General features: G+C 49.7%; 1 protein-coding gene across 1 annotated transcript in view; it reads right to left on the bottom strand.

Moving 5' to 3' along the window:
- Positions 1 to 24,565, bottom strand: part of TRPM7 (transient receptor potential cation channel subfamily M member 7) — a 1,269,618-nt gene that overhangs the window by 337,283 nt on the left and 907,770 nt on the right. The window contains exon 25 of the mRNA XM_069222535.1: positions 20,866 to 20,998. Coding sequence (XP_069078636.1) covers positions 20,866 to 20,998 — 133 coding nt within the window. The remainder of the gene's footprint in view (positions 1 to 20,865; positions 20,999 to 24,565) is intronic.

The raw sequence follows: 24,565 nt of genomic DNA, 5'->3' as shown, positions 1-24,565 counted from the left end.
GGGACTAAGGCAGACAGAACCTGAGCCAGGGTGAGCATTTTGAACTTCTTTTTGAGGAAGTAGTTCAGGTCCCGAAGATCTAGGATAGGGCGCAAGCCGTTGTCCTTCTTTGGTATCAGAAAGTAGTGGGAATAACAACCACAACCTACTTCTGGCACAGGGACCCTATCTATAGCTCCCTGGGCCAAGAGAGCCGTGACTTCCTGGTGGAGAAGCACCAAATGATCCTCCGAAAGGGGATGGAAGGATGGTGGCATGTGTGGTGGTGTGGATTCGAAAGGGAGGGAGTAGCCCTTCCGAATTATTTGCAAAACCCACCCGTCCGTGGCGATATGTTCCCAGTGAGGCAGGTGATGGCAGATTCTGCCACCTACTAGGCGGGAGTGAGGGGACAGACTAGGAAGGTTTGGAGGCTGCAGCAGGGGCAGGGGTGGACTGGACAGACCTTTGGTTCCCTGTGCTACGACCAGGTGGGATTCTGCACCCCCGGCCACGCATAGGCTGTCCAGCGTGCATGGCCCGGTGGCTGGGGTGAGGATGCGACAGGGCGCCCCTTCCGCAGCCATGAAAGGGACGAAAAGCGGACTGTGGGGGGCGTGTGGCGGCATAAAGGCCAAGGGACCGGGCCGTAGCCCTGGACTCCGTGAACCTCTCCAAGGCTGAGTCTGCTTTGTCTCCGAAGAGAAGGGTGCCATCAAAGGGCATGTCCATGAGTAACTGTTGCACATCCCCCAAGAAACCAGAAGTACGTAACCAGGCATGGCGCTGTAAGGCCACTGTTATAGCAACCGATCTGCCCAGAGAGTCGGTCGTATCCAGCCCACAACGGATGGTGAACTTCGCCGCGTCTCTCCCATCTTTGACTGCTTGGGAGACGATAGCATGAGCCTCCTCCGGTATCTGCGGTAGGACTTGCGCAACCGTATCCCACAGGGAGTGGGAATAACGGCCCAAAAGGTATGCAGTGTTCACAGACCGCAGCGCGAGGCTGAAGGAAGAAAACAACTTCTTACCAAATTGTTCCAGCCTTTTGGATTCCCTATCCGGGGGTGCGGAAGGGAACGCGCCAGAAGAAGAAGACGCCTGGATAACAAGACTCTCAGGCATAGGATGTTGGGACAGGAACTTCGGGTCGTTCGGCGCAGGCTGATGGCGGCGAGCGATGGTCCTGTTCACAGGAGCCCCTGTGTTGGGTTTGGACCATGTACCCAAAAGGACGTCAGTGAGGGCTTCATTAAATGGGAGAAGGGGTTCAGATGCAGAAGCCCCAGGCTGAAGCACCTCCGTCAGGAGGTTAGACCTGACTTCGACAGTAGGTAGCTCAAGGCCAAGGACCTCAGCCGCCCTACTAACCACCATACCACAGGTAGCTCCCTCCGCCGTAGCCACGGTAGGAGGAGACAGCATGCCAGAGTGAGGTGAAGTATCAAGACCACTGGCTTCGCCCAAGTCCTGTGCCCAGTCCATAGTAGGGTCTTCCTGGTATTCATAAGGGTCCAGGGAACCCTCCAATTCTGCCCCGTATTCGTACCCATAGGAAAATGGGTCAGAATCCGACCTCGGGTGAATGGGTCCCACCGAAGCCGATGGCGGCACCGGCCGAGGCCACTCCGACTCTGAGTCGTCGGGAATGAGAATCGGGTCGACGTCGATAATGGGCACTACCTCGGTGGACAGGGCCAAAGCCGCCAGTGCGGAAACCGAAGGCCCCTCAGCCAAGCCCCTTGGGCCCGAAGGCGCCGTATCGGGGTCTGCCCGCCCAAAGATGAGACGTATGGCCTCGTAGAACTCGCTCCGGCTCTGGGAAACTCGGAGAAGCGCAAAGTCGACCCAGACGTAGGCTCCGAGAACGGAGACCTAGTTCGTGGACGCTCATCCCGTCGACCGAGCGACGGGGTGAAGTCGGAGAGCGATGGGACTTCTTTGACTTCTTCTTCTTACCTTGACCCGAAGATTTCGAAGAAGACGAGTGGTGGTGGCTCCGCGACCGATCTCGAGACCTTCCTCTTGAGCGAGATCGACGTGGAGTCAAGTGCCGGGCCGCCATCAGCTTTAGGGACCGCTCCCTCAAAGCCTTCGGATGAATCACCCGGCACTCGAAGCACGACTTCGGGTCGTGGTCGCGGCACCACTGGCAGACACGATGAGGGTCCGTCACCGACATCATGCGGCGGCAGTCCTCGCACGGCTTGAACCCGGTCCTCGGGGACATCCTCGATGCACCAAAGGTCACACCAAAAAGTATCGTCAAAACGGTCAAATCCGGCCACAAAAAACCCGAGGTTAGCTCTCTCTCGGATCAGCGCGTGGCGCACCAAGAAAAGAACTGACGTCACTGCGCAAGGACGGCGTCTATGTACTACTCCTGATGTCATCACAGCGACCACGACGCCTACGATGCCTGCGGAATCGACCAACGCCACCTACCGAGGAGCAAGGGTATTGCTCTAAGAAAAAATCTCCGGAACCAGTCTGACGCCTGGGGGAAAATTGTAAGGTAAGGAATCTGGAACTAGAAGTCTCTTTCAGATACAATGAACAGTAGTTACATTTTCCATTATAGGATGTTTGAGGATACTGATAGAGGGGAAGAACAACTTCAGGACAGATAAACACCGCCCAATTTCAGCAAACAGATGTGATACAATTTATCTGCGGGAGTCTATCTGCCCTGTGCTGAGGGTTCACCAATATGGGTTCCTACCTCCTTACAGTGAGTCATCTGTCACTACTGAAATTGTCAGTGGAGGCTTCTGTAAGGAAAGTCGTAGAAAAAAAACTCTTCCTTGCCCCTCCATGAAAGGGACAGTGTGTCTGCGACTGCCAAGTGTATCTTCTTGGTACCACTTGAGGCATTCCAGTAATGCACAAGTTAACTCTTGCCATGGGGACCATAAAAATGCACAGCGCTATGCTGCCCAGTGGAGATAAAACCTGTATGACCAATCTAAATTAAACTGCTTCCAGAGAGAGAGAAATCTTCAGAAGTGTAGATGACATTTGGTTTTCCAAAGAAGACACTCTTGTCAAAACTGTAGTTAACATGGCTTCTCTGGGACTGTAATCTTTGCTCTGGGTGAGGAATTCATTTTGCTAAATAGCTCTGTAGACCCAGAGCCAAAAATAGGTTCAGAATGATCACAATCAAGTTTCCGGGGAGAAATGGTCTTCACCAACTAGTCAACCAAGGAGACAAAGAGCTTCTGCTGTAACTACTGCTATGCACTTGAAAAACAATGCTCTCAGAGCAGTTTCAAGACAAAGGGAAGGATACAATACTGGTAGTGTACCACACCAACTTGGAGCCTCATATTTGTGTGATTTGTTGATGGAAATGTGAATATCAGGAATAAATTCTCCTGTTTTTCTGAAGCACAGGAGCTCTACATATGACCGCTTTGCGTAGAATAATTGAGACATCCTATATAAACAGTTTCAGATTATAATTACTGTACTTCTTCAGGAGAATGGAAGGGAAAGAATTGAATTTGATGCTAAATATTGTCCGATCATTTCAGAATCAGACTGTTTTTGTTCTCTTTTGCCATGAAGAAAAATGGTTGGAAATGTTTTGGTCACTGGATGCTGGTAGCAGAAAGCAGAAACCATTGTTTAGACAGAAAGGTTACTTACACTTTGTAGGAAAGTACCCTTTTTTTGGCATGGTTACCCCCATTTTTTGCAAGCTGTCAGTGTGTTTTGACTGTATTCACTGGGATTCTGCTAACCAGGACTCCAGTGACTATGTTCTCCTCCCTCTTAGTTTAGTTGCTTAGGACTTAGCACACCCCACAACTAGCATACAGGTTCCCCCAGATAAGTCCCTAGTATATGGTACTTAGGTACCGAGAGCATTGGGGCACTAGAGGTGCCCCATGGGCTGCAGCATGTATTATGCCACCCATGTGAGCCCATGCGAAATGTGTCTGCAGGCCTGCCACTGCAGACTGTGAAAAAGTGTATGCACCCTTTCACTACAGGTCACTGCACCAGGTCACAATAAGTCATCCCTATGGTAGGCCCTCCTAGCCCAGAGGGCATGGTGCAGGTACCTGTGTGTGAGGGCACACCTGCTTGAGCAGAGGTGCCCCTACGAATTCCGGTCCCATTACACTGGACTTTGTAAGTGTGGGGAAGCCATTTTGCCCGTTTACTGGATACACCTGTGCCCAGCTACATAATGGTTAACTCCGAACCTGGGTATGTTTAGTATCAAACATGGCAGAATCATACCCCAATACTGTATGCTTCCATGCACTCTGGGAGCTCCTTAGAGGATCCCCAGCATTGCTCCTACTACTCTTCTGGGGTTGTCTGGGCAGTCCGCGCTGCTGTGACTCCTGGGGCAGGTTTCTGCCCTCGTGCTGTCTGACCAGCTCAGACAGCAAAAGGATTTCATGTGGGGGAGGGAGGTAACACCCTCTCCCTTAGAAGTAAGGTGTAACATGGCTTGGCATGGGTAGCTTTCCCAAAGCATCGGTATGCTTTCAAGGGTATGCTTCTCTGGTGCAAAACTGGACAAAGGAAAGGGGAGTGACCACTCCCCCGTCCATCTCTAACTCAGGTATGGTGCCAAGCGTGCCTCCAGGTGGCCACTTGATTCTGCCATCTTGAATCCAAGGTGGGCAGAGGCCCCTGGGAGCCTCTGAGTGGTCAGGTCAGGCAAGTGATGTCACAGCACCTTCCTGATAGGTGGTCACCCTGCAAACTGACCATTCCCCCTTCCCGGGCTAGTTAGTGTCTCCCTGTGGGGTGGGTCCTCAGATTCGACATGCAAGATTCCAGCAGGCCTCCTCTTTATCGTTTACTTCATCTTTTGGCCACCAGGACGGCAACTGGACCCTCCAGGAACCAACAATCTGCAACTCCAGCAGTGACTCCGCTTTGCAACATTGCTTCTCCGGCTCCTTCCAGCAACTGCAACATTTCCCTGACTGCGCATCCTCTGACGACGACAAGTCTTTAGCCTGCACAAGAAGAAATACATTGCTTCTCCCTTGGAGTAAAAAAAAAATCAATTCCCTGCATCCACAGGCACCAACTGCAATGACGTGGATCTTCTCTCCTCCGGAGCTGCGTGGATTCTGCATCACAGGTGGCAGTCTGGAGTGGTCCCCTTGGTCCTCTCTATCAGCTGTCCAACTTAGGAGACGGTAAGCCCTTACCTCTCATTGCTGGGCAGTATCCCTGTGCACTGTGACTCTTGCAGCTACCAAGGCTTGTTTGTTTCTTCAAGTGATCTTCATGCTCCGTGTAGCCCCGGCCCCCAGCATTCCATCCTGCAAAGCACAGTCTCCTGCCTGTTGCTCCAGTGACGTGGGACTCCTCGTCAGGTGTGCTGAGTGGGCATCACTGTGACCCCTGTGCCTGCTGCCCGTGGGTCGTCTGTCAGGTCTGCCTCCTCTTCATGTGACTCTCCCAGCTGCTGAGGGTCACCTCGGACTCCCCTCTTTGGGTTGAGTCCCCTGGACCTGTCTGGTCCTCTTCAGCCATGCAAAACCTTCTTCTCTGACTCTTGCACTTACCAAGGCTTGTTGTTCTCCAGCACCACTGACCAACTGCATCTCGATCGCCGACGTGGGACATCACTTCTGGGACTCCTCTTCTGCTCCTGTGGTACACTGCTGACTTTGTTCATCCACCGTCGACCTGGTCTTGCATCCACAAGGGTGATACTGGACTTGGTCCCCTTCCTTTGCAGGTCCTCTTTTGTCAGGACCCACCTTTGGTCTCCTCCAGGCTTTTTTTGAGTCTTGCACAGTCCTTTTCCAAAGTCCTCCTGTTGGGTTTGGGGAAAACCAGGTACTTACCCCTTCTCTCCTGGTCGCCGGGGGGCACCCTAGTATTTTCTCTTGGCGTTCCTAGGCTCCTCCGGCTCCTCTCTGATTCCACTTCCTTGGGTGAGGGACTGCCTTTCACATTACATTTTTTTAGTATGTGTTTTGCCCTCCACCCCCGGCCCTCACTGTTTGCTATTGCTTTTGCCAATGCCTATTGCTTGCTATGCTATTTCCTGATTGCTAATGTGTACATAATAGTGTGTTTACTTACCTCCAGTTGCATTATTGCCTACACTGTATTTCAGTATTTGTGGTACCATAATAAAGTACCTTTACTTTTGTACCACTGTGTTGTTCTTTCATGTGTGTAAGTGCTGTGTGACTACAGTAGTATTGCATAAGCTTTGCATGTCTCCTAGATAAGTCTTGGCTGCTTATCCACAGCTACCTTTAGAGAGCCTTGGCTTCCTAGACACCGCCTACACTTCATTAATGGAGGATACTTGGACCTGGTATGAGGTGATAACACCATAGGTGTTCATCACGCACCAGGCCAGCTTCCTACACTCTTGGTTACAAGATGTCTGGAGGATACTGTATTTAACTGCAGATTGCTCACCTTGTGAATATTTCCTGACAACCATCTGAACCTAGAAACCTTTTTGCAGTAGCTCAGTAATGCTGGTCAAATAACAAATAGTTCACCTTGATAATTTCCTCTCTTCCTTTTCTCTTACCTCTGACGCCCAGAGCTGATCATCAACATGAAGTCTGGTACACACTATGTAACTAGGTATGGGTGTGGAGGTAGGTAAAAAGAAGGAAGAGTAATGGACTTACCCAAGTTAAAGAGGGGTCCCAATCTTATACACAAATGCATCTCTGGTCCATGCGATCAACTTGTCAGAAAAAAGAGATGTTAAAGGTGGATGGCACTACTGTCTGTAACTCATCTACATTCCTCGGAAAAGTAATAGTCACTGACAGCAATGTTTTCAAAGTCCACACCTGTGTGACAATTATGAAGAGGTACAAAGAACCCATTAAGAGTATCAAAAATAAACTGAGAGCCCACTGAGGCAATATAAAAAGGAGTACAGGGTAACACGTTTGTACAACCTTTGCAGAAACGCAAAACAGTAGGCAGTTTAAATATGGATGGTTGCTCCAGAATAAACAGGAATTTTGAGACGGCATCCGAGTAGCCCTTGCCTGTCGCCATACCATACCTTTGTTGTGCTAATGAAAGATCAAGGCATAGAGTATCCAAAGGATACGTTATCTGAACACTAAGTAACAACATTGTTATATCTTCTGGAATACACTGTTTTGGTAGTGCACATTGAGCAGACTGAATAACATTTACGACTGCCATTGGTAACTCAAAAACAGCTACATATTCCCGCTCAATCTCCAGGCATGGAGGTGAAGGTTTTGAAGGGTGGGGTGGAGTACCTGGCACTCTGGCTGGGGAAGACGGAGGGACGGGGGCACAGTGGAGGTGCAAGAGTTCTGCATACCACACCCTTCTTGGTCAATCCAGAGCAATGTAGATTAATTAGGCCAAGTCTGGGCAAATCATTCCCAGCACCAAAGAAATCGAGAGTATGGGAGGAAAGGCGCAGAGAAGTGGAAATCTCCTTTTCAAGTGGAACACGCATCCCCTAAGACTCCTTTGCAATGCATGTTGTTGTGAATGGTAAAAAGGTCTATAGACTAAGGTGGTCATTACAACCCTGGTGGCCGGTGTTAAAGCGGCGGTAAGACCGCCAACAGGCCGGTGGTAAAAACAAATTGAATCACGACCGTGGCGGAACCCGGCAACATAGACAGCCACTTTAACACTCCGACCACCACGGCGGTACAAACAAACAGCGCGGCGGTCACTGCCAACAGACAGGCGGAGGACAATGTACCGCCCACAAAATTACAACCTACCAATCCACCACCTTTTCCGGGGCGGATTCACCGCGAACAAAAACACTGCAGAAACAGGACTTCGAAGGGAAAACGCTCACCACTGCACACCCCACGAGGAACCAGGACGCCATGGAACCAGAGCTCCACATTTGTCCAGCCTTTATCTTCTTGCTCCTCTACCAGGAGCACGAACATCGGCGGCGAAGACCACGGTGAGTACTGCACCTACGACACGGGGGAGGGAAAAAACAGTGACACACACACGCAGCACGCAACACCCCCACCCTCACCCACCACAACACACACACTAATACAGCATGATACATTATAGTTACACGCCCCCAGCCCCAGTGGAAGAATGCAAAGACAAAAGAAAATGAGGTGAACGATTGTAATATAATCAAATTCAGTATTAAAAAAATATACATACACTATTTACAAATATATACACCAATAATATTAGTCCAAGGTATTCCACCATTAAAGTTTGTGGACCACTGGGCCCCAAATGCATGGGCGAGGCCCACACAAGATGCCGAACAAGACGGAGAGAACACTGCAGGGGCATCAGATAGCAATAAAACAGGCACCTTAGGGGGAAGGGAAAGGGGGGCACCTCAGCCGGTTGAGTGGACGATGCCAAATCCACGAGGGGGCCCCATGCCCACTGTTCAATCCTGGGGAGTGCAAAGCCACGGTCTCTCAAGTCTCTACAGTGGGTGGGTTGTCCACTGTTCAATCCTGGGGAGTGTAAAGCCACAGTCTCTGAAGTCTCTGCAGTGGGTGGGTTGCCCACTACTTCATCCTTGGGAGTGCAAAGCCACAGTCTCTCAAGTGGATAATATTCTTCACGGGTTCTGGAGGGGGCCTTGTGCCCAGAGTGCTTCATCCTGCCAAGGACTGAGGTAGTGGATGTAACTCTCCACTGGTTCTAGTGGGGCCTTGTGCCCAGAGTGCTTCATCCTGCCAAGGACTGAGGTAGTGGATGTCTTTCTCCATGGGTTCTGGAGGGGGCCTTGTGCCCAGAGTGCTTCATCCTGCCAAGGACTGAGGTAGTGGATGTAAATCTCCACTGGTTCTGGAGGGGTGCTTGTGCCCAGAGTGCTTCACCCTACTCGTGGCGGCCTCAGTAGCGTCAGAGCTTTTGGCGCTCATGGGCCTTCGGTGCTTTTTGCGGCGGTGTCATTGGCAGCGGTGCCTGTTGCGGCGGTGTCCTTGGCAGCAGTGCTTGTGGCGGCGCTGTCTTTGGCAGTGGTGCTTGTGGCGGCAGTGTCCTTGGCAGCGGTGCTTGTGGTGGACACGTGTCCTTGGCAGCGGTGCTTGTGGTGGACACGCGTCCTTGGCAGCGGTGCATGTGGCTGCGGTGTCTTTGGCAGCGGTGCTTGTGGCGGCAGTGTCCTTGGCAGTGGTGCTTGTGGCGGCGGTGTGCTTGGAAGCGGTGCTTGTGGCGGCCGTGTGCTTGGCAGCGGTGCTTGTAGCGGCCGTGTGCTTGGCAGCGGTGCTTGTGGCGGCGGTGTCCTTAGCCGCGGTGCTTGTGCTGGCGGTGTCCTTAGCCGTGTCTTTGGCAGCGGTTCAGCTGCTGGTGGTCCTGTCTGGGGCAGCGGGGCTGCTGCTGGCGTTCCTGTCTGGGCAGTGCGGCTGATGGCGGTTGGCTCCTTGGCAGCGGGGCTGCTGCTGGTGGTCCTGTCTGGGGCAGTGGGGCTGATGGCGGTCAGCTCCTTGGCAGCGGGCTGCTGCTGGCGGTCCTGTCTGGGGCAGCGGGGCTGCTGCTGGCCTTATCCTTGGCAGCGGGGCTGCTGCTGGCGGTCCTGTCTTGGGCAGTTGGGCTGCTGGCGGTCGGCTCCTGGGCAGCGGGCTGATGGCGGTCTTCTCCGCCGTGCTGATCTTCCCAGACTTGCCGGTTTTCTTGTGCCCCTTCCCCACCTTGGAAGGTGTCGCAGCGGACTCCACACTCCCACCTGTACCCCTGGGAGCGGCTTTGGTGGCTGGTGTCTTCCCCCTCTCCCGTCGGGCACTGGCCAACTTTTGATGCTTGGTGGGGGACTGTGCGTGCTGTGGCTCTTTGCCACACTGCCTGCCCTGCTGCCTGGTGCACTCCATAATCCGGTGACTACTGGCACCACTGGTCCCGCCGATGTTGTGGCTGAGGTGCTAGGTTGGGACCTGGAGAGTCGGGCACTAATAGACTGACTGGGTGGGGGAGGTGAGGGAAAGAGGTCAAGGCTGGCCAGGAAAAGTTTCTTAGGAACACTGGGATGGGTAGATGGAGGGGGTTTGGGAGTGGAGGAAGAGGTAGTGGTCGTAGGAGGTGTAAGTTTGGTGACCTTGGGTGAAGGTGCATGGGCTGGAGGCTGTCGTGAGGTGGATGGCTGTTGGGTGGGTGTGTGGCTGCGTTTGTGTACCTTGGAAGGTGGGCTCACAGACACACTGGGAGAGGACACAGGGGATGTATGAATGGTAGTGGGGGTGGTGACTGCACGTGAGCGGGGTGTGGTGGTGGGTGTGCTGGTGATGGACGTAGTGGCTGAAGATGTAGTGCATGCAGGTGTGAGTGGTGACGAGACTGGGAGGGATGAGGGAGACGAGGAGGAGGGAGACACAGTGGAGGCAGTGGATGTTGGTATGTGTGTGATGCTTGCGTGAGTGCCTGTGGGATGTATGCTGCTTATGTTTGCCTGAGCTTCCTTTGTGTGTTGAGGTGTGTGCATGCTGGTCTGAAGGTGTGCTTGGGATAGGCTGAGGTACAGGGGTGTGGGTCTGGGTGGAGGAAGTTGGAGGGGGGAGGCTAGAGACCGGGACAATGACTGCCATCAGTGCTAAGGCCAGAGTCTGAAAAGCTTGCTGAAGGGCTGCCTGACCAGAATGAATGCCCTCCAGGAATGCATTGGTTTGTTGCGACTGCCTCTCTACACCCTGGATGGCATTCAAAATGGTAGACTGCCCAACAGTGAGGGACCTGAGGAGGTCAATGGCCTCCTCACTGAGGGCAGCATGGGTGACTGTGGCAGGGCCTGAGGTGCCTGGGGCGAAGGTGATGCCCACCCTCCTGGGTGAGCGGGCACGGGGCAAAGGCTGAGGGGCTGCTGGGAGGGCGGTGCTGGAGGGGGTGGTGGCGGCTGTACCTGTACATGCGGGGGGCACAGATGGGCCCGCCACCGCAGGGGAGCTCCCATCAGAGGACAAGTCCGTATTACTGGTGTCAGCTCCTGTCCCTGCTGTGGAGCTCCCCTCCGTCCCACTGGTGAAATCGGAGTCCGTAGTCGCGCCATCCAGGGCCATGTGGGATGCAGCTCCTTCCTGCTCCGGTGCCACTGCTCCTCCGCCTGATGATGCTAATGCACAAAAGTACAGGGCGACCACAAAAAGGGGGGTCGGGGTGGGGGCGACAGAAGAAAGACATGTTGAGTGCATGCATTACCGCTACCGTTGGCGGACACGACAGACACAGAAGCCCCCTGCACCGCGCCGCGCACTTGGGGTCCAGTAGTCAATCCCTGGGACATGGCCTACAAGGCTATGGCCGATATCTGCGCACATGGATGTCACAGGAGCCTGACTAGGTGTAGTTGGCACTGTACCCAGGTGAGGTGGGGTGCCACAGGGTCTGCCTGAAAAAGGGGACTTAACTAGCACACTCGCCCTGTTCCAGGGGAACCCACAGCCCACCTCCCCCACCCAGACACCTCCACAGCGTGCTGAATCAGCAGAATGAGAGTGTACTCACCCCCTTGTTGCTGCTGTGATGCTCTCAAGCGCCCATCCAACTCCGGATAAGCCACCAGGATCCTGAACATCAGGGGGGTCATGGTGCGACGGGCACCCCTCCCACGTTGGGAGACCATCCCCAGCTGGGCCTCCGCCGTCTTCTTGCTCCAGCGGCGAATGTCCTCCCATCTTTTCCGGCAGTGGGTGCTCCATCTGTGGTAGACCCCCCAGGGTCCGGATGTCCTTGGTGATGGCACGCCAAACATCCTTCTTCTGGTGGGCGCTGACCTACAGGAATTGTACAGGGGAAAAAGAAAAGTTATTACCAACTGCACCGTCACAGTAATTGGCTCGCATCCCTACCCTTGCCATGTGGCACATGCACTCACCGTCGTTTCATGCACGCCTCATTCCCCCCCCCCCATCTTTCGTCCACCCCACTCCACACAGGCATTGCCCATACAGCATGCTCCCAGTGTACTTACCTGTTTGTCTGGAGGACCGCAGAGTAGCGTGTACTGGGGGAGGACCCCATCCACGACTTTCTTCAACTCCTCCGTGCTGAAGGAAGGGGCCCTTTCCCCAGACACACAAGCCATTGTCTCTTCCAGACTGAGGTCACAGCAGCACTTGCAGTGTAGGTCCTCTCCTGTCGAAGATCAGATATCGAGTGAATAAACAGATAGAAAATGGCGGTCACGTTCGCGGCGGTGCGTACCGTCACCGCCAGCATACATCGTCATTGGCTCCTGGGACCCATAGGGTCCAATGTTAGCCAATGCAGGTTTGCGCTGCGGTTTTCTATCACCTACCGCGACGGTGTACAATGTCAGCGCAGTTACCTCATATCCCATTGTCCCACTTTACAGGTCAGGCAGCCGCCATTTCAGGGGCCCACATGGCTTTATTTTTAACTGCGTCACACAGACCTAGGCCTTGGCTCAACACTCATACAGGCAAAATTCGGGTTATGAATAGTTTTCTAGGTAAGCTGTGTTTACGTACCTCTGAGTTGGTTGACTCTGTGCTCGGTGTTGTCCTCCATAGGCACCGTCCGCTGGGACATGTGAGATGGCAGCATCCTCCGGTGTACAGACCGCTGGTGGACCTGTCGATAATGGAGGAAAGACATGTAATCATCACCTACAGGCTTGATCGTGCCACAATCCTGGAACTGTGTGCCCAGTTGGAGCCAGACTTGATGTCAGCTATCCGCCATCCCACAGGGATCCCCCCTCAAGTGCAGGTGCTGTCAGTACTCCATTTCCTTGCAAGTGGGTCATTTCAAACAACAGTGGCCATAGCATCAGGGATGTCCCAGCCTATGTTTTCCAACGTGTTGTCCAGAGTGTTGTCTGCCCTGCTGAAACACATGCGGAGCTACATCGTTTTCCCTCAGGTGGAGGATTTGCCTACAGTGAAATGTGACTTCTATGCCCTGGGACATATCCCCAACATCATAGGTGCCATTGATGGGACACATGTGGCCTTGGTCCTCCCCCGTAGGAGTAAACAGGTGTACAGAAACAGGAAGAGTTACCATTCGATGAATGTGCAGATGGTGTGTTTGGCAGACCAGTACATCTCCCATGTTAATGCCAAAATCCCTGGCTCAGTGCATGACGCTTACATCCTGCAGAATAGGAGCATACCTTATGTGATGGGCCAACTCCAGAGGCACCGTGTGGGGCTACTAGGTGAGCACCTGGAACCAATTCAGTGGGAATAGTTGTCTGGGTCTGGGGATATCCCTAAGAGTTAGTGTGTGTCTAACAGTTGTCCCTCGCCATTTGCAGGTGACTTTGGTTAGCCCAACCTGTCATGGCTACTGACCCCATTGAGGAATCCCAGGACAAGGGCAGAGGAACGCTACAATGAGGTTCATGGGCGAACTAGGAGGATTATAGAGCGGACCTTCGGCCTCCTGAAGGCCAGGTTCCGGTGCCTCCATTTGACAGGTGGTTCCCTATTCTACTCACCAAAGAAGGTGTGCCAGATCATCGTGGCCTGCTGTATGCTTCACAACTTGGCTTTGCGACGACAGGTGCCTTTTCTGCAGGAGGATGGTCCAGATGGCGGTGTTGTGGCAGCTGTGGACAGTACTGAGGATGAAGCAGAGGAAGAAGACTTGCAGAACAGGGACTCAGTGATCTAGCAATATTTCCAGTGAAACACAGGTGAGAATACATTCCTGCCTACTACATGTACTTTTACACTACTACCTCTATCCTGTCTGTCGTTTTCACCCAGTGTATGGTCACTGAGTTGTCACTTTCTCTTACGATTTCACAGATGTGGGTCCCACTGTGTGACATCTGCTTTGTTTCCTCATGGACTAGAGCTGTGTGACATAGGTATGTTGACATTACCATTGAAAGAGCATTTTGTCATTGTAATTGCTAATACACTAATCCAAAATCACAGACAGACTCCAGATTGTTTTGTGCTTGATACCAAACAACCCAGTATTCAGTGAAGCCATTATGGAGCTGTGGAGTTTGTAATGACAAAGCCCCCACTTTTGGCAGCAAGTCCAGAGGGATAATTAGGAAAAACAAGGAGTCACCACCTTAGCCGGGACCACCCCTAAGGTGTCCAGAGCTGAAGTGACCCCCTCCTTGCAAAATCCTCCATCCTGACGACCTCACAAGAACAAGGAGGACTGCTTAGTGGAAACTCCAGCAGAGAAGGAAGGAGACAACTGATTCTGCCCCAGCCCTATCGGCATGTCTCCTGCTTCAAACAAACTGCAGAAGAAAAGTGACATGTCCTGCAGGTCCAGCGACCTCTGAAAAACCTCCAGAGGGCTGCCTGCATCACAGAGGATCAAGAACTCCCGTGGACAGTGGCCCTGTCCAAAGAAGAACAGAAGAAGAAACCTCTTCTGAAGGACTCGCATCCGCACTCTAGATGCGTGATTCCTTACCTCTCTGCATCTGACGCCCACGGCCAGAGTCCAGGTGGCCCAACCGACCAGAGAGGAACCCCAGGTGATGGCGACCAAGTGACCACCCTGGGTTGACCTCTCCACCCCTCCACGACGATGCCTGCAGAGGGAATCCTGAGGACCCCCTGACCGCAACTGTCCTGGACAAAGATAACCAATGCCAAAGGACCCACTGCAGGCCTTGCAGAAATCGACACCTGGTGCAGCAATGATCAACAGGCAGCCCTCTTCCCTGTACAGCCGGTGGTGTGCTCGAGACACGACTCCCCCCAACCCCACTGTGCTAGCCCATGTTAAAATTTCTCAACTTTGACCTCTGCACCCAACCGGCCCCGTGTTGCTGGTGATGGGTGTTTGGGGTTGACTTGAATCCCCAACGGTGGACTACCTATAACCCGGAGACTGGAACTGTAAGTCGTGTACCTACATCTAAAACTGTACTTTATTTTCTTCCCCCAGGAACTGAAAATGCAGTGTCCACTTTTAAAATAGATATTCTGTTTTCTTAAAAACTGTTTACTTGACTAAAGTGAAACAAAGTTACATTGATTTCTATGCTAATTACTTACCTGCAACAGTATTTACTTCTGAACTGATTCTTGTAGTTCCAGTAACAAAAATATATTTTTCTATATAAAATCCTATTGCTCTGGAGTTAAGTCCTTGAGTGTGTGTTTCTTCTATTGCATGTGTGTGTACAACAAATGCTTAACACTACCCTCTGATAAGCTTAACTGGTCGACCTCACTACCACAAATAGAGCATTAGTGTTATCTATTATTGCTTGTGTCAAGCCTCTTGGGGAACCCCTGGATGCTGTGCACACTATAGCTCATTTTGATATAGTATATACAGAGGCAGCTTCCTGCACATATCCTCTGTGAACAATCGCTAGGGCTCACCTTTCTGACGTGATCGCTGGCTAGTCTAATGAGAATCAGTGGATTCTGCATTCTACTGGGTGCCTGGAATAGTATGCGAAATAGGTTTGGCAGGGAGGAGGTAGGCTTGGCGGCACACTGATCATGAACACAATGGCAGTGGGCATATTGTCCTTTGTCACAAAACTGTTGAGTTCCCTCTGAAGGAAGGAGAGGCAGGCACCTAAGTGGCACTGTAGGAGACTGGCCTGGTCTGTGGTGGACACCTATGGTGTTGGCACCTTATACCAGGTCCAGACAACCCTTATTTGTTTGTGTTACAGTATCTTTCGAGTGGTAGCTGTGGTGAGCAGCCACAAATTATCTAGGAGAAGTGTGACGCACTTGCAATACCACAGCAGCCACACAGTAACTTATCACACCTTAAAGGAACCACACAGTGTTGCAAAATAAAGGTACCTTATTATAGGAAAACTGAACTAGAATATTATAGGCAATCCCCCCTTTCTGGATGAAAGTACACGCTAAATAAACACAGGTAGGTACTAGGGATTAGCATAAAAACACCAGGAATAGCAAGAAAGAGCAGTGGGGTCAAACCATATACTAAAATAGAGGAAAGCCAGAATGGGTCTCCCACCAGAAGATATGGAGTAGTTAGCCAGGGGCTAGTGGAGTATGAAACCCCAAGAGTTAAGTATCTAGAAGACCCCCAGCGACCAGGAGAGCAGAGGTAAGTTACCTGGTCATACCATGGGTTAACATAGGGAGTTGGAATTGTGATAATGCAAGAACAGGACCAGGCTGGTTGAACCCAACTGTAGATTCCGTATGAAGAGGACCTGTAAAAGAAGGGGACAGAGTCCAGTCCACGCAGGAGTGTGCAGGTGGGGCAGGAGGTAATGCTCACCCTTCTGTGGGTGACAAATCAGGTCAAACGTGGTGGATGAAGGCCAGCTGCAGAGTCCAGTAGCTGCAAAGGAGTCCCTGAAGTCGTCTAGGAGCTATCCCTCGAAGGTTGCAGGATTGCAGATGGGTCAGTGGTCAGAAGGACCACGAACAAGCAAATACAACTGGAGCCATTGGAGATTTGTAGAGCTGAGGAGGGCCAGAAAGGTCCTGGGGATTCGACCCATGAAGGGTAGCCTGGGCTAACCCCAAGAAGACAGGACAGCCAGCAGAAGCAGTTGGAGGATCCACGAGCAACCCACTGGCAACAGGCACAGTAATTCACAGTGAGGCCCAGGCAACACACAGTTGATCGACCGGTGAACCAGAGCACGGTTTGTCCGAAGCCCCCAATATGGTAGCCATCAACACTTCACTGAAAGGAAAAAGGGCCTCAACCAAACCGTTTGAATCCTTGGATTACGCTGTGGCTGGTCTAGGGGGAGAAAAAATACCCGTCTTCGAGTTGAAATTGAGCCCACTAGCCTCCTGTAAGTCCAAGTATCAATTGTGATCTTGGTAGGGCTGGGTCACAGTCATTATCTTAATCAGTCCCAAATCAGGAATGTAGAGAGAGAGAGTTATCATGGTAATTCAAGTACGGGATGCAGGGACGATGACTGATGAGGTTGGACTGGTGTCAGAGGGAACAACTGGGGCGCCTCCTGAAGCAACAAAGTCAGCATCAGCATGCCCAGGGACTGCATTGATCGTGGTGCTGAGAGCCTGGATGAAACAAGAGCAGGTGGGGCAAGAAAGGCTCACAGGGTCCAGCTGGTGCGGATTGCACACCCGCCAACAATTTCCCAAGTGGAAGACCTCTCGGCTCTTTGCAACCCAAAGGCACACTAGAGGGATTCGACAGGGATCCAAAAAAGGTGTAACATGGCTGCATGGAACTCTTCAATCTGGCTGAAGACCCAGGAAACTCAGGCCATGCTGGAACCAGCTGCCGGATCTGCTCCAAAGTTGGACGATTTCGGAAGTGAGATCAAGAAAGGTGGAGCTGCCCCACCCTAACACAGGCAAAAGTGAGTGGCAGAGAAAGCAAAACCATGCTTCACTTTCTTGTGTTTCTTACACTTAACGGAGGGCTTGGAGCACAACTAAAATACCTTTTTCTAATGCTTCCTTCGACTCCGGAAATGGGATGGAGTCTGAACCTTGGATGCAGAATGTGATTTGGAAGGGTCCCGGCGAGGAGTTTTCTGAAGCTTGGTGACAAAGTTTCACCTCACATTTCCTAATGGCCTTTGGGGTCATTGTTGGCGGCCTTTGAGTCATGGCAGGACCCCCAGCACCACAGGCAAATCTGATGGGGATCCGTCAGAGACATTTGTTTGAAAACAGTCCCTACAGGGCTTACAGCCTGTCACCTTAGGGGGTGACATACTGTAGGAAGTTGGCTCCGTATATACTATTTCAAAGTAAGAAATAGTTTGCACAGAGTCCAAGGCTTCCCCTTAGAGGTAAGATAGTGGCAAAAATAGATAATACCAATGCTCTATTTTGTGGTAGTGTGGTCGAGCAGTAGGCTTATCAGAGCGTAGTGTTAAGCATTTATTGTACACACACAGGCAATAAATGAGGAACACACACTCAAAGACTTACTCCAGGCCAATAGGTTTTTATATTGAAAAATATATTTTCTTAGTTTATTTTAAGAACCACAGGTTCAAAATTTACAGTTAATACTTTAAATGTAAGGTACTTCACTTAAATACTTTAGGAACCTTGAATGAAAATAATATCATGTACAGTCTTTGTAAAAATGGCAATAAGCTATTTCAAATGTGGACACAGTGCAAAAATCAACAGTTCCTGGGGAAGGTAAGTAAAGGTTAGTTTTGAAGGTAAGTAAAACACTTACAAGTCTCAAAGTTGGGGCATAGGCAGCCCACCGTTGGGGGTTCAGGGCAACCCCAAAGTTACCACACCAGCAGCTCAGGGCTGGTCAGGTACAGAGGTCAAAGAGGTGCCCAAAACACATAGGCTTCTATGGAGAACAGGGGTGCCCCGGTTCCAGTCTGCCAGCAGTTAAGTACTTGCGTCCTCGGGGGGCAGACCAGGGGGTTTTGTAGGGCACTGGGGGGAGGATGGAAAACAAGCAGGCACAGAAAGTACACCATCAGCGGCACAGGAGCGGCTGGGTGCAGTGTGCAAACAGGTGTCGGGTTTTAGATTGAAAACAATGGAGCGACCCGGGGGTCACTTCAACGATGCAGGCAGGCACAGGGGGGGCTCCTTGGGGTAGCCACCACCTGGGCTAGACAGAGGTTCGCCTGGGGGTCGCTCCTGCACTGGAGTTCGGTTCCTTCAGGTCCTGGGGGCTGCGGGTGCAGTGTTGGTTCCAGGCATCGGGTCCCTTGCTACAGGCAGTCGCGATCAGTGGAGCCTCTGGATTCTCTCTGCAGGCGTCGCTGTGGGGGCTCAGGGGGGTCGTCTCTGGTTACTCATGGGCTCGCAGTCGCCGGGGAGTCCTCCCTGAGGTGTTTGTTTTCTGCAGGTCAAGCCGGGGGCATCGGGTGCAGAGTGGGAAGTCTCACGCTTCCGGTGGGAAACGTGAAGTCTTTAAAGTTGTTTCTTTGTTGCAAGGAAGTTGCAGGTTTTTTAACAGGGCAGCTGTTCACGGGAGTTTCTTGGTCCTTGGGTGCAGGGCAGTCCTCTGAGGCTTCAGAGGTCGCTGGTCCCGGTTGGATGCGTTGCTGTTGCAGTTTTCTTCGAAGTTGGGAGACAGGCCGGTAGGGCTGGGGCCAAGGCAGTTGTCGTCTCCGTCTTCTCTGCAGGGCTTCAGGTCAGCAGTCCTTCTTCTTGTTAAGGTTGCAGGAATCTAGTTTCCTAGGTTCTGGGGAGACCCTAAATACTAAATTTAGGAGAGTGTTTAGGCCTGGGAGGGCAGTAGCGGATGGCTACTGTCCTGGAGGGTGGCTACACCCTCTTTGTGCCTCCTATCGGTGGGGAGGGCGGCACATCCCTAATTCTATTGGGGGAATCCTCCACTCACAAGATGGAGGATTTCTAAAAGCAGGAGTCACCTCAGCTCAGGACACCTTAGGGGCTGTCCTGACTGATGGGTTGCTCCTCCTTGTTTTTCTAATTATCTCCTTCAGCCTTGCCGCCAAAAATAGGGGGCAATGACCAGAGGGGCGGGCATCTCCACTAGCTGGGATGCCCTGTGGTGCTGTAAAAAAAGAGGTGAGCCTTTGAGGCTCACCGCCAGGTGTTGCAGTTCCTGCAGGGGGAGGTGAGAAGCATCTCCACCCAGTACAGGCTTTGTTCCTGGCCACAGAGTGACAAAGGCACTCTCCCCATGTGGCCAGCAACATGTCTGGTGTGTGGCAGGCTGGCAGAAGCTAGTCAGCCTACACTGGAAGTCGGGTTGGTATTCAGGGGGCACCTCTAAGGTGCCCTCTGGGTGTATGTTACAATAAATTGCACACTGGCATCAGTGTGCATTTATTGTGCTGAGAAGTTTGATATCAAACTTTCCAGTTTTCAGTGTAGCCATTATGATGCTGTGGAGTTCGTGTTTGACAGACTCCCAGACCATATACGCTTATGGCTACCCTGCACTTACAATGTCTAAGGTAGGGGCATAGTGCTCATGCACATATGCTCTCACCTGTGGTATAGTGCACCCTGCCTTAGGGCTGTAAGGCCTGCTGGAGGGGTGACTTACCTATGCCATAGGCAGTGTGAGGTTGGCATGGCATTCTGAGGGGAGTGCCATGTCGACTTAGTCATTTTCTCCCCACCAACACACACAAGATGTGAAGCAGTGTGCATGTGCTGGGTGAGGGGTCCCTAGGCTGGCATAAGACATGCTGCAGCCCTTAGAGACTTTCCCTGGCATCAGGGCCCTTGGTATCAGGGGTACCAGTTACAAGGGACTAACCCAAGTGCCAGGGTTGTGCCAGTTGTGGAGACAAAGGTACAGTTTAGGGAAAGAACACTGGTGCTGGGGGCTGGTTAGCAGGGTCCCAGCACACTTTCAAATCATAACTTAGCATCAGCAAAGGCAAAGTGTCAGGGGGTAACCATCCCAAGGAGACATTTCCTTACACATCCCTTGAAGAAAATCTGGAAAATATCAAAGTAAGAGTCTCAGTGATGAGATGAGAAGAGAGCTCTGGTTCTGCATCTGGTGGCGCAGACCGAAAGCAGCTGATGTCGGTGTGCTGGCATTGTGCCTATATATGTATAAGTTATTTCCAGAGCGGAAAAGAGTGTGTGCAGAACCCAAAGCTACTGCTGAAAACGTTCTGGATCCAGTCCGACTGCTGAGAAATATTAAAAAAGTAAGGAATCTGCAGCCAGAAGTTGTGATTAGAACAGACAATAACTAGTCATATGAATCACGCTAGCAAATCCAGGGGCACAACCATAATAGTCCTAAGTCAGTCAGAAGCCTTTTTCTACAGGAGGTTCCTTCTGTAAACCCATTCCATGCCCTGCGACCAATTACAAATGCAGTGATAATCTCCATACTACTAATTGCACTGTACAGCTCACATCTTCGAATCTAAAAATAATTATTATTGTCTCACGTTTAGTATTATTTTCTGTAAACACACAATGTTTTAGAGAAATCTGAAAACTAGGAAAGGTAGCATGATGGCATTATGAAAAAATCTAAATTAATCAACTCATGAAGATCTGAATGGAAAATTAATCATTTTTTCACCTTTCAGAAGTGACTCGAATTCGTTCTTCACTCCCCGTATGAAATTTATCATCTTTTTCATTGAAATACATCTCCACACACTGCTCTTCAAAATCATGAAGCTTTTTTTGATCTTCCTCAGTTAAAAACAATTCTGAAATAAAGAAAAACAGAGTTAGCAAACCATTTAAAATCTGTGCTCACTATGGCGTAGGAGATTAAGCTTGTTATTTGTGTTTTTTAATTTTTACTGCGGATTCGCAACCCTGTCGTAAATTTGGGGTAAATTTAAAACCCCAGCACCAAAGCTAAGGGGTCGGGGTGTCCCTACACTGGACCCTTTTCTTATCTTTTTTTTAGGGACTTGACTGAAGCCAAGCCCCAAGATGGCTGCCAAACAGATCTCAACACCAGATTGAGAAGGTTTGCGAAGCCTTTGCTTCCCTATATCTACAAATTTGTTTTTTCTTTATTATTTCATAAAGTAATCAACAGATTTACACTAAAATAACAAAAAGTGCTCGTTTTGGATCAAGAGCTAGCTTTCTGCCAATATTTGGTGTAATTCCGTCAAGCGGTTCGGCCTCTATGCCTGTTTAAAATCCCTATGGAAATTAACATGGAGAAAACGCATTTTGCCCCCCCCCCCTTTTTTTTCACAGCCCCGCCTTTACGGATCACCCAGAAACTTTCCAGACAGCAGTTCAAGTGAGTGTCGCATTGTTTTGAAAAATTTGATGAAGATTCAACCAGCGCTAAAGATATAGGCAAGCATAAAATGCTTTTTCTATAGAAACTAAGTACTAACTAAAACTGCCTAGTGGCAACCACCACTAGTATTATTCCTCCTCAGCACCTGATGGCTCCGAACACATGGTGGGTGCTCGATCCTTGTTAGGTGCCCCTCATGCTATATCACTTCCACCATCTACACAAGAGATGTCTTGCACTCACGGGGTATGAAAAGTTATTTCTTTCAAGAACTTAAACAGAAACAAAACAGACATTTAGGCTGTGCGCCTTCGTCAGTATCAAGCATGTTCACCAACAGTGCTACCATATAAAGTCTCATTCAATTGGTCATACATTTCACCAACATAAAAACTGGACGTTAAATTTCAGCATAGAGGTTTCAATCAAATACTAATTTAAATAGAAGTCTCCATGAATTCTACAATCTTTAACAGAAATGAAAATAATAAAAGGACACAATCCCTGCATTTAAATGTTAATCCATCAAATAATTTCAAAAACAGCCATCCGAAAATTCATATCACTCCATAGCCGGCACATTATAAACATGTTCTTTCATACCGGGTGGCTAGTTTTAAAATTAGTCAATTGAGGAAAAACCTCACTACAAACCCCTGTTTCAAAAGAAATAGGTATAACAGTGAAACATGCACCAAATCCTGAGAACCCTTCTCCTGAGCGGAACAAGAGGCGAGACTCTCCTCGACTGCGTGGCAGAGGTCACCATAGTCCGTCAGGAGTTTCTAGCAGTGAAAGCAACTGATGAATGTGTACTGTTGAAACCGCGGATAGACACGTTGCTCTGCTGATCAACTCTATAATTTAGACATTCAAATTGAGGGTGACATTCTATGCATGATTTATGCAATTTTGTGGGACAATTTAACATTATCCTATGACATTCTGTTAGCGGAGGTCGACTGTACCCCAGAGTTGGTCCGCTCTTCTCCGCAGGGTGAAGTAGCAAACCTTCCTTCTTTCTCTGAATTTGTCCCTGACAAAATCAAACAAGCTTATGCAGCGAAATGGACTCTTACACAAGTCGCAATCATTAAGGCTGGGAAAAGGACTCTTCTTATCATACATTACCTTTAAGGTCCAGCCCTCAATCACAACCACAATATCGTATTAAGCAAGATGCGAAAACACCTGTTAGGGATATCCTATCTCAGTTAGAGCACCAGGGAGTGACTGAAGCCTGTATCTCCCAAATGAACTATCCACTTTTTCCTGTTTTGAACCAGGATCATTCATACAAAATTGTCTTGGATTATTGACACTTGAATAGTAATTCACAGACGTCTGCAATACAAAACACATATAGCACTGCTCCTTTTAATAATATTGTCTGTAGAAAATACAAAATGACCTTGGATATTTCCACAAGTTTTTTCAGTCAAAATCTAGCACCCAAGAGCAGGGACTTAACTTCTTTCGCTGTGCTTGGCTTCCAGCATTGCTTTGCACGCCTGGCCATGGGGTACAACAGTCCAGGACTGTTTGGTGCCCGTATAGTGTTGATTCTTCATTATATTGACCCAGACGCATTGTCTTATAAAGATGATATCTTTCTAATGGATGATGAATCGGACACATACTTAGTCAGAGTAGACAACACTATTTTACGGTTTGCTGCCATTGGCTACAAATTGAATTTTAAGAAATCTCACATTGTATTTTTTTGTGTCATATTTTTAGAATATAAACTCACAAAGGTAAATGCCTTGCACCTCACTTCTTAGAGAAGCGTGCACTCCTGCAACCACCTAATAATCTTAAGAAACGAAAATCAGTCTTGGGTTTCCTTAATTTTGGCAGGAAATATTTTCTGACTGTGCTCAACGCATAAAACCATTGTATGAATTAATACAGCCATATTTTTCCAGTTCACATTGGACACTTTACCACACTGACGTACTCAGATCACTACAATCTGACTTACTTGCTACAAGACATTTACATACATGTGGCAACACTACAAACCTTGTCATCTGTGTAAGTGCAGGTACCATTAGGTTTACTTAAATTTCCTTCAACGAGGGTGAAACAGTGCCGACTGCATATAAAGCGCATTTATATTCTAATATGGAAATGCGTTTTGCTTCCAGTAAGAAAATTAGGACTGGCACGCACATGGCCATCCTAAAAGTACAGCCTCTTGCACAGGGAAAACGTATAATTGTTGTTACACCAATTTCATATGTATGCTGTATTTTCCACTCGGACCAGGGCACTGCTTTTGCTTCCAAAGTGTACAGGAACTCCATGGCTTCGTTAGGGGTACAGGTGTATTATTCTTCACCATAGAGGCCTGAGATTTTGCAGATTCCATATACATTCAAAATAGTTATGGGTGACGTCCTTGTACCTGGGTTACATTCTGGTGACTGGGATAATGATACTGTTAATGCAATGTAGTCCGAGTCAGAATACTGCACTGTCTTCGAAGATAAGGATATTTATTTAAATTCAGCCAATTACAGAGACATGTTCTGTTACCATTATACATCTAACATTAAGCATACAATTTTCAATTATAGACAGCTGGAACATTGTCCAACTCCCCTATGGGGCAGTTCTCAAAAATACAAAGCTAAATGTACATATTTTTTCCAGTCACAATATAACTGACCTGACACCTTTCATTTTAAATTAGTCCCTACAAAATACATGTTGACACAAACCTATTGAAAGAAACCATAGATATGAAATCCTTTAGGGGAACCCAATTTTGTCAGATTCAGTGGGGAACACCCACTTTGTTTAGAGTCTGTTTAATCGCTACACAAATGATTTTTCAGAATGATACAGTTCAACAGACTACATGTCAGGGATTCTCAAAAATTAAGGACATGAATGGCACGATATTTCCTCTACTGCTCATTTCGATAATTGGCAGAATATATTAAATTTCACTTAAGAACAGCTCAATGAAATGGGCCAAAACACCACATTTAACTCTACACTA

Source organism: Pleurodeles waltl, chromosome 3_1 (assembly GCF_031143425.1).
Source record: "Pleurodeles waltl isolate 20211129_DDA chromosome 3_1, aPleWal1.hap1.20221129, whole genome shotgun sequence".
Taxonomy (NCBI): Eukaryota; Metazoa; Chordata; class Amphibia; order Caudata; family Salamandridae; genus Pleurodeles; species Pleurodeles waltl.
The sequence above is the reverse complement of the archived record's forward strand: the minus strand, read 5'-3'. Positions and strand labels throughout refer to the sequence as shown.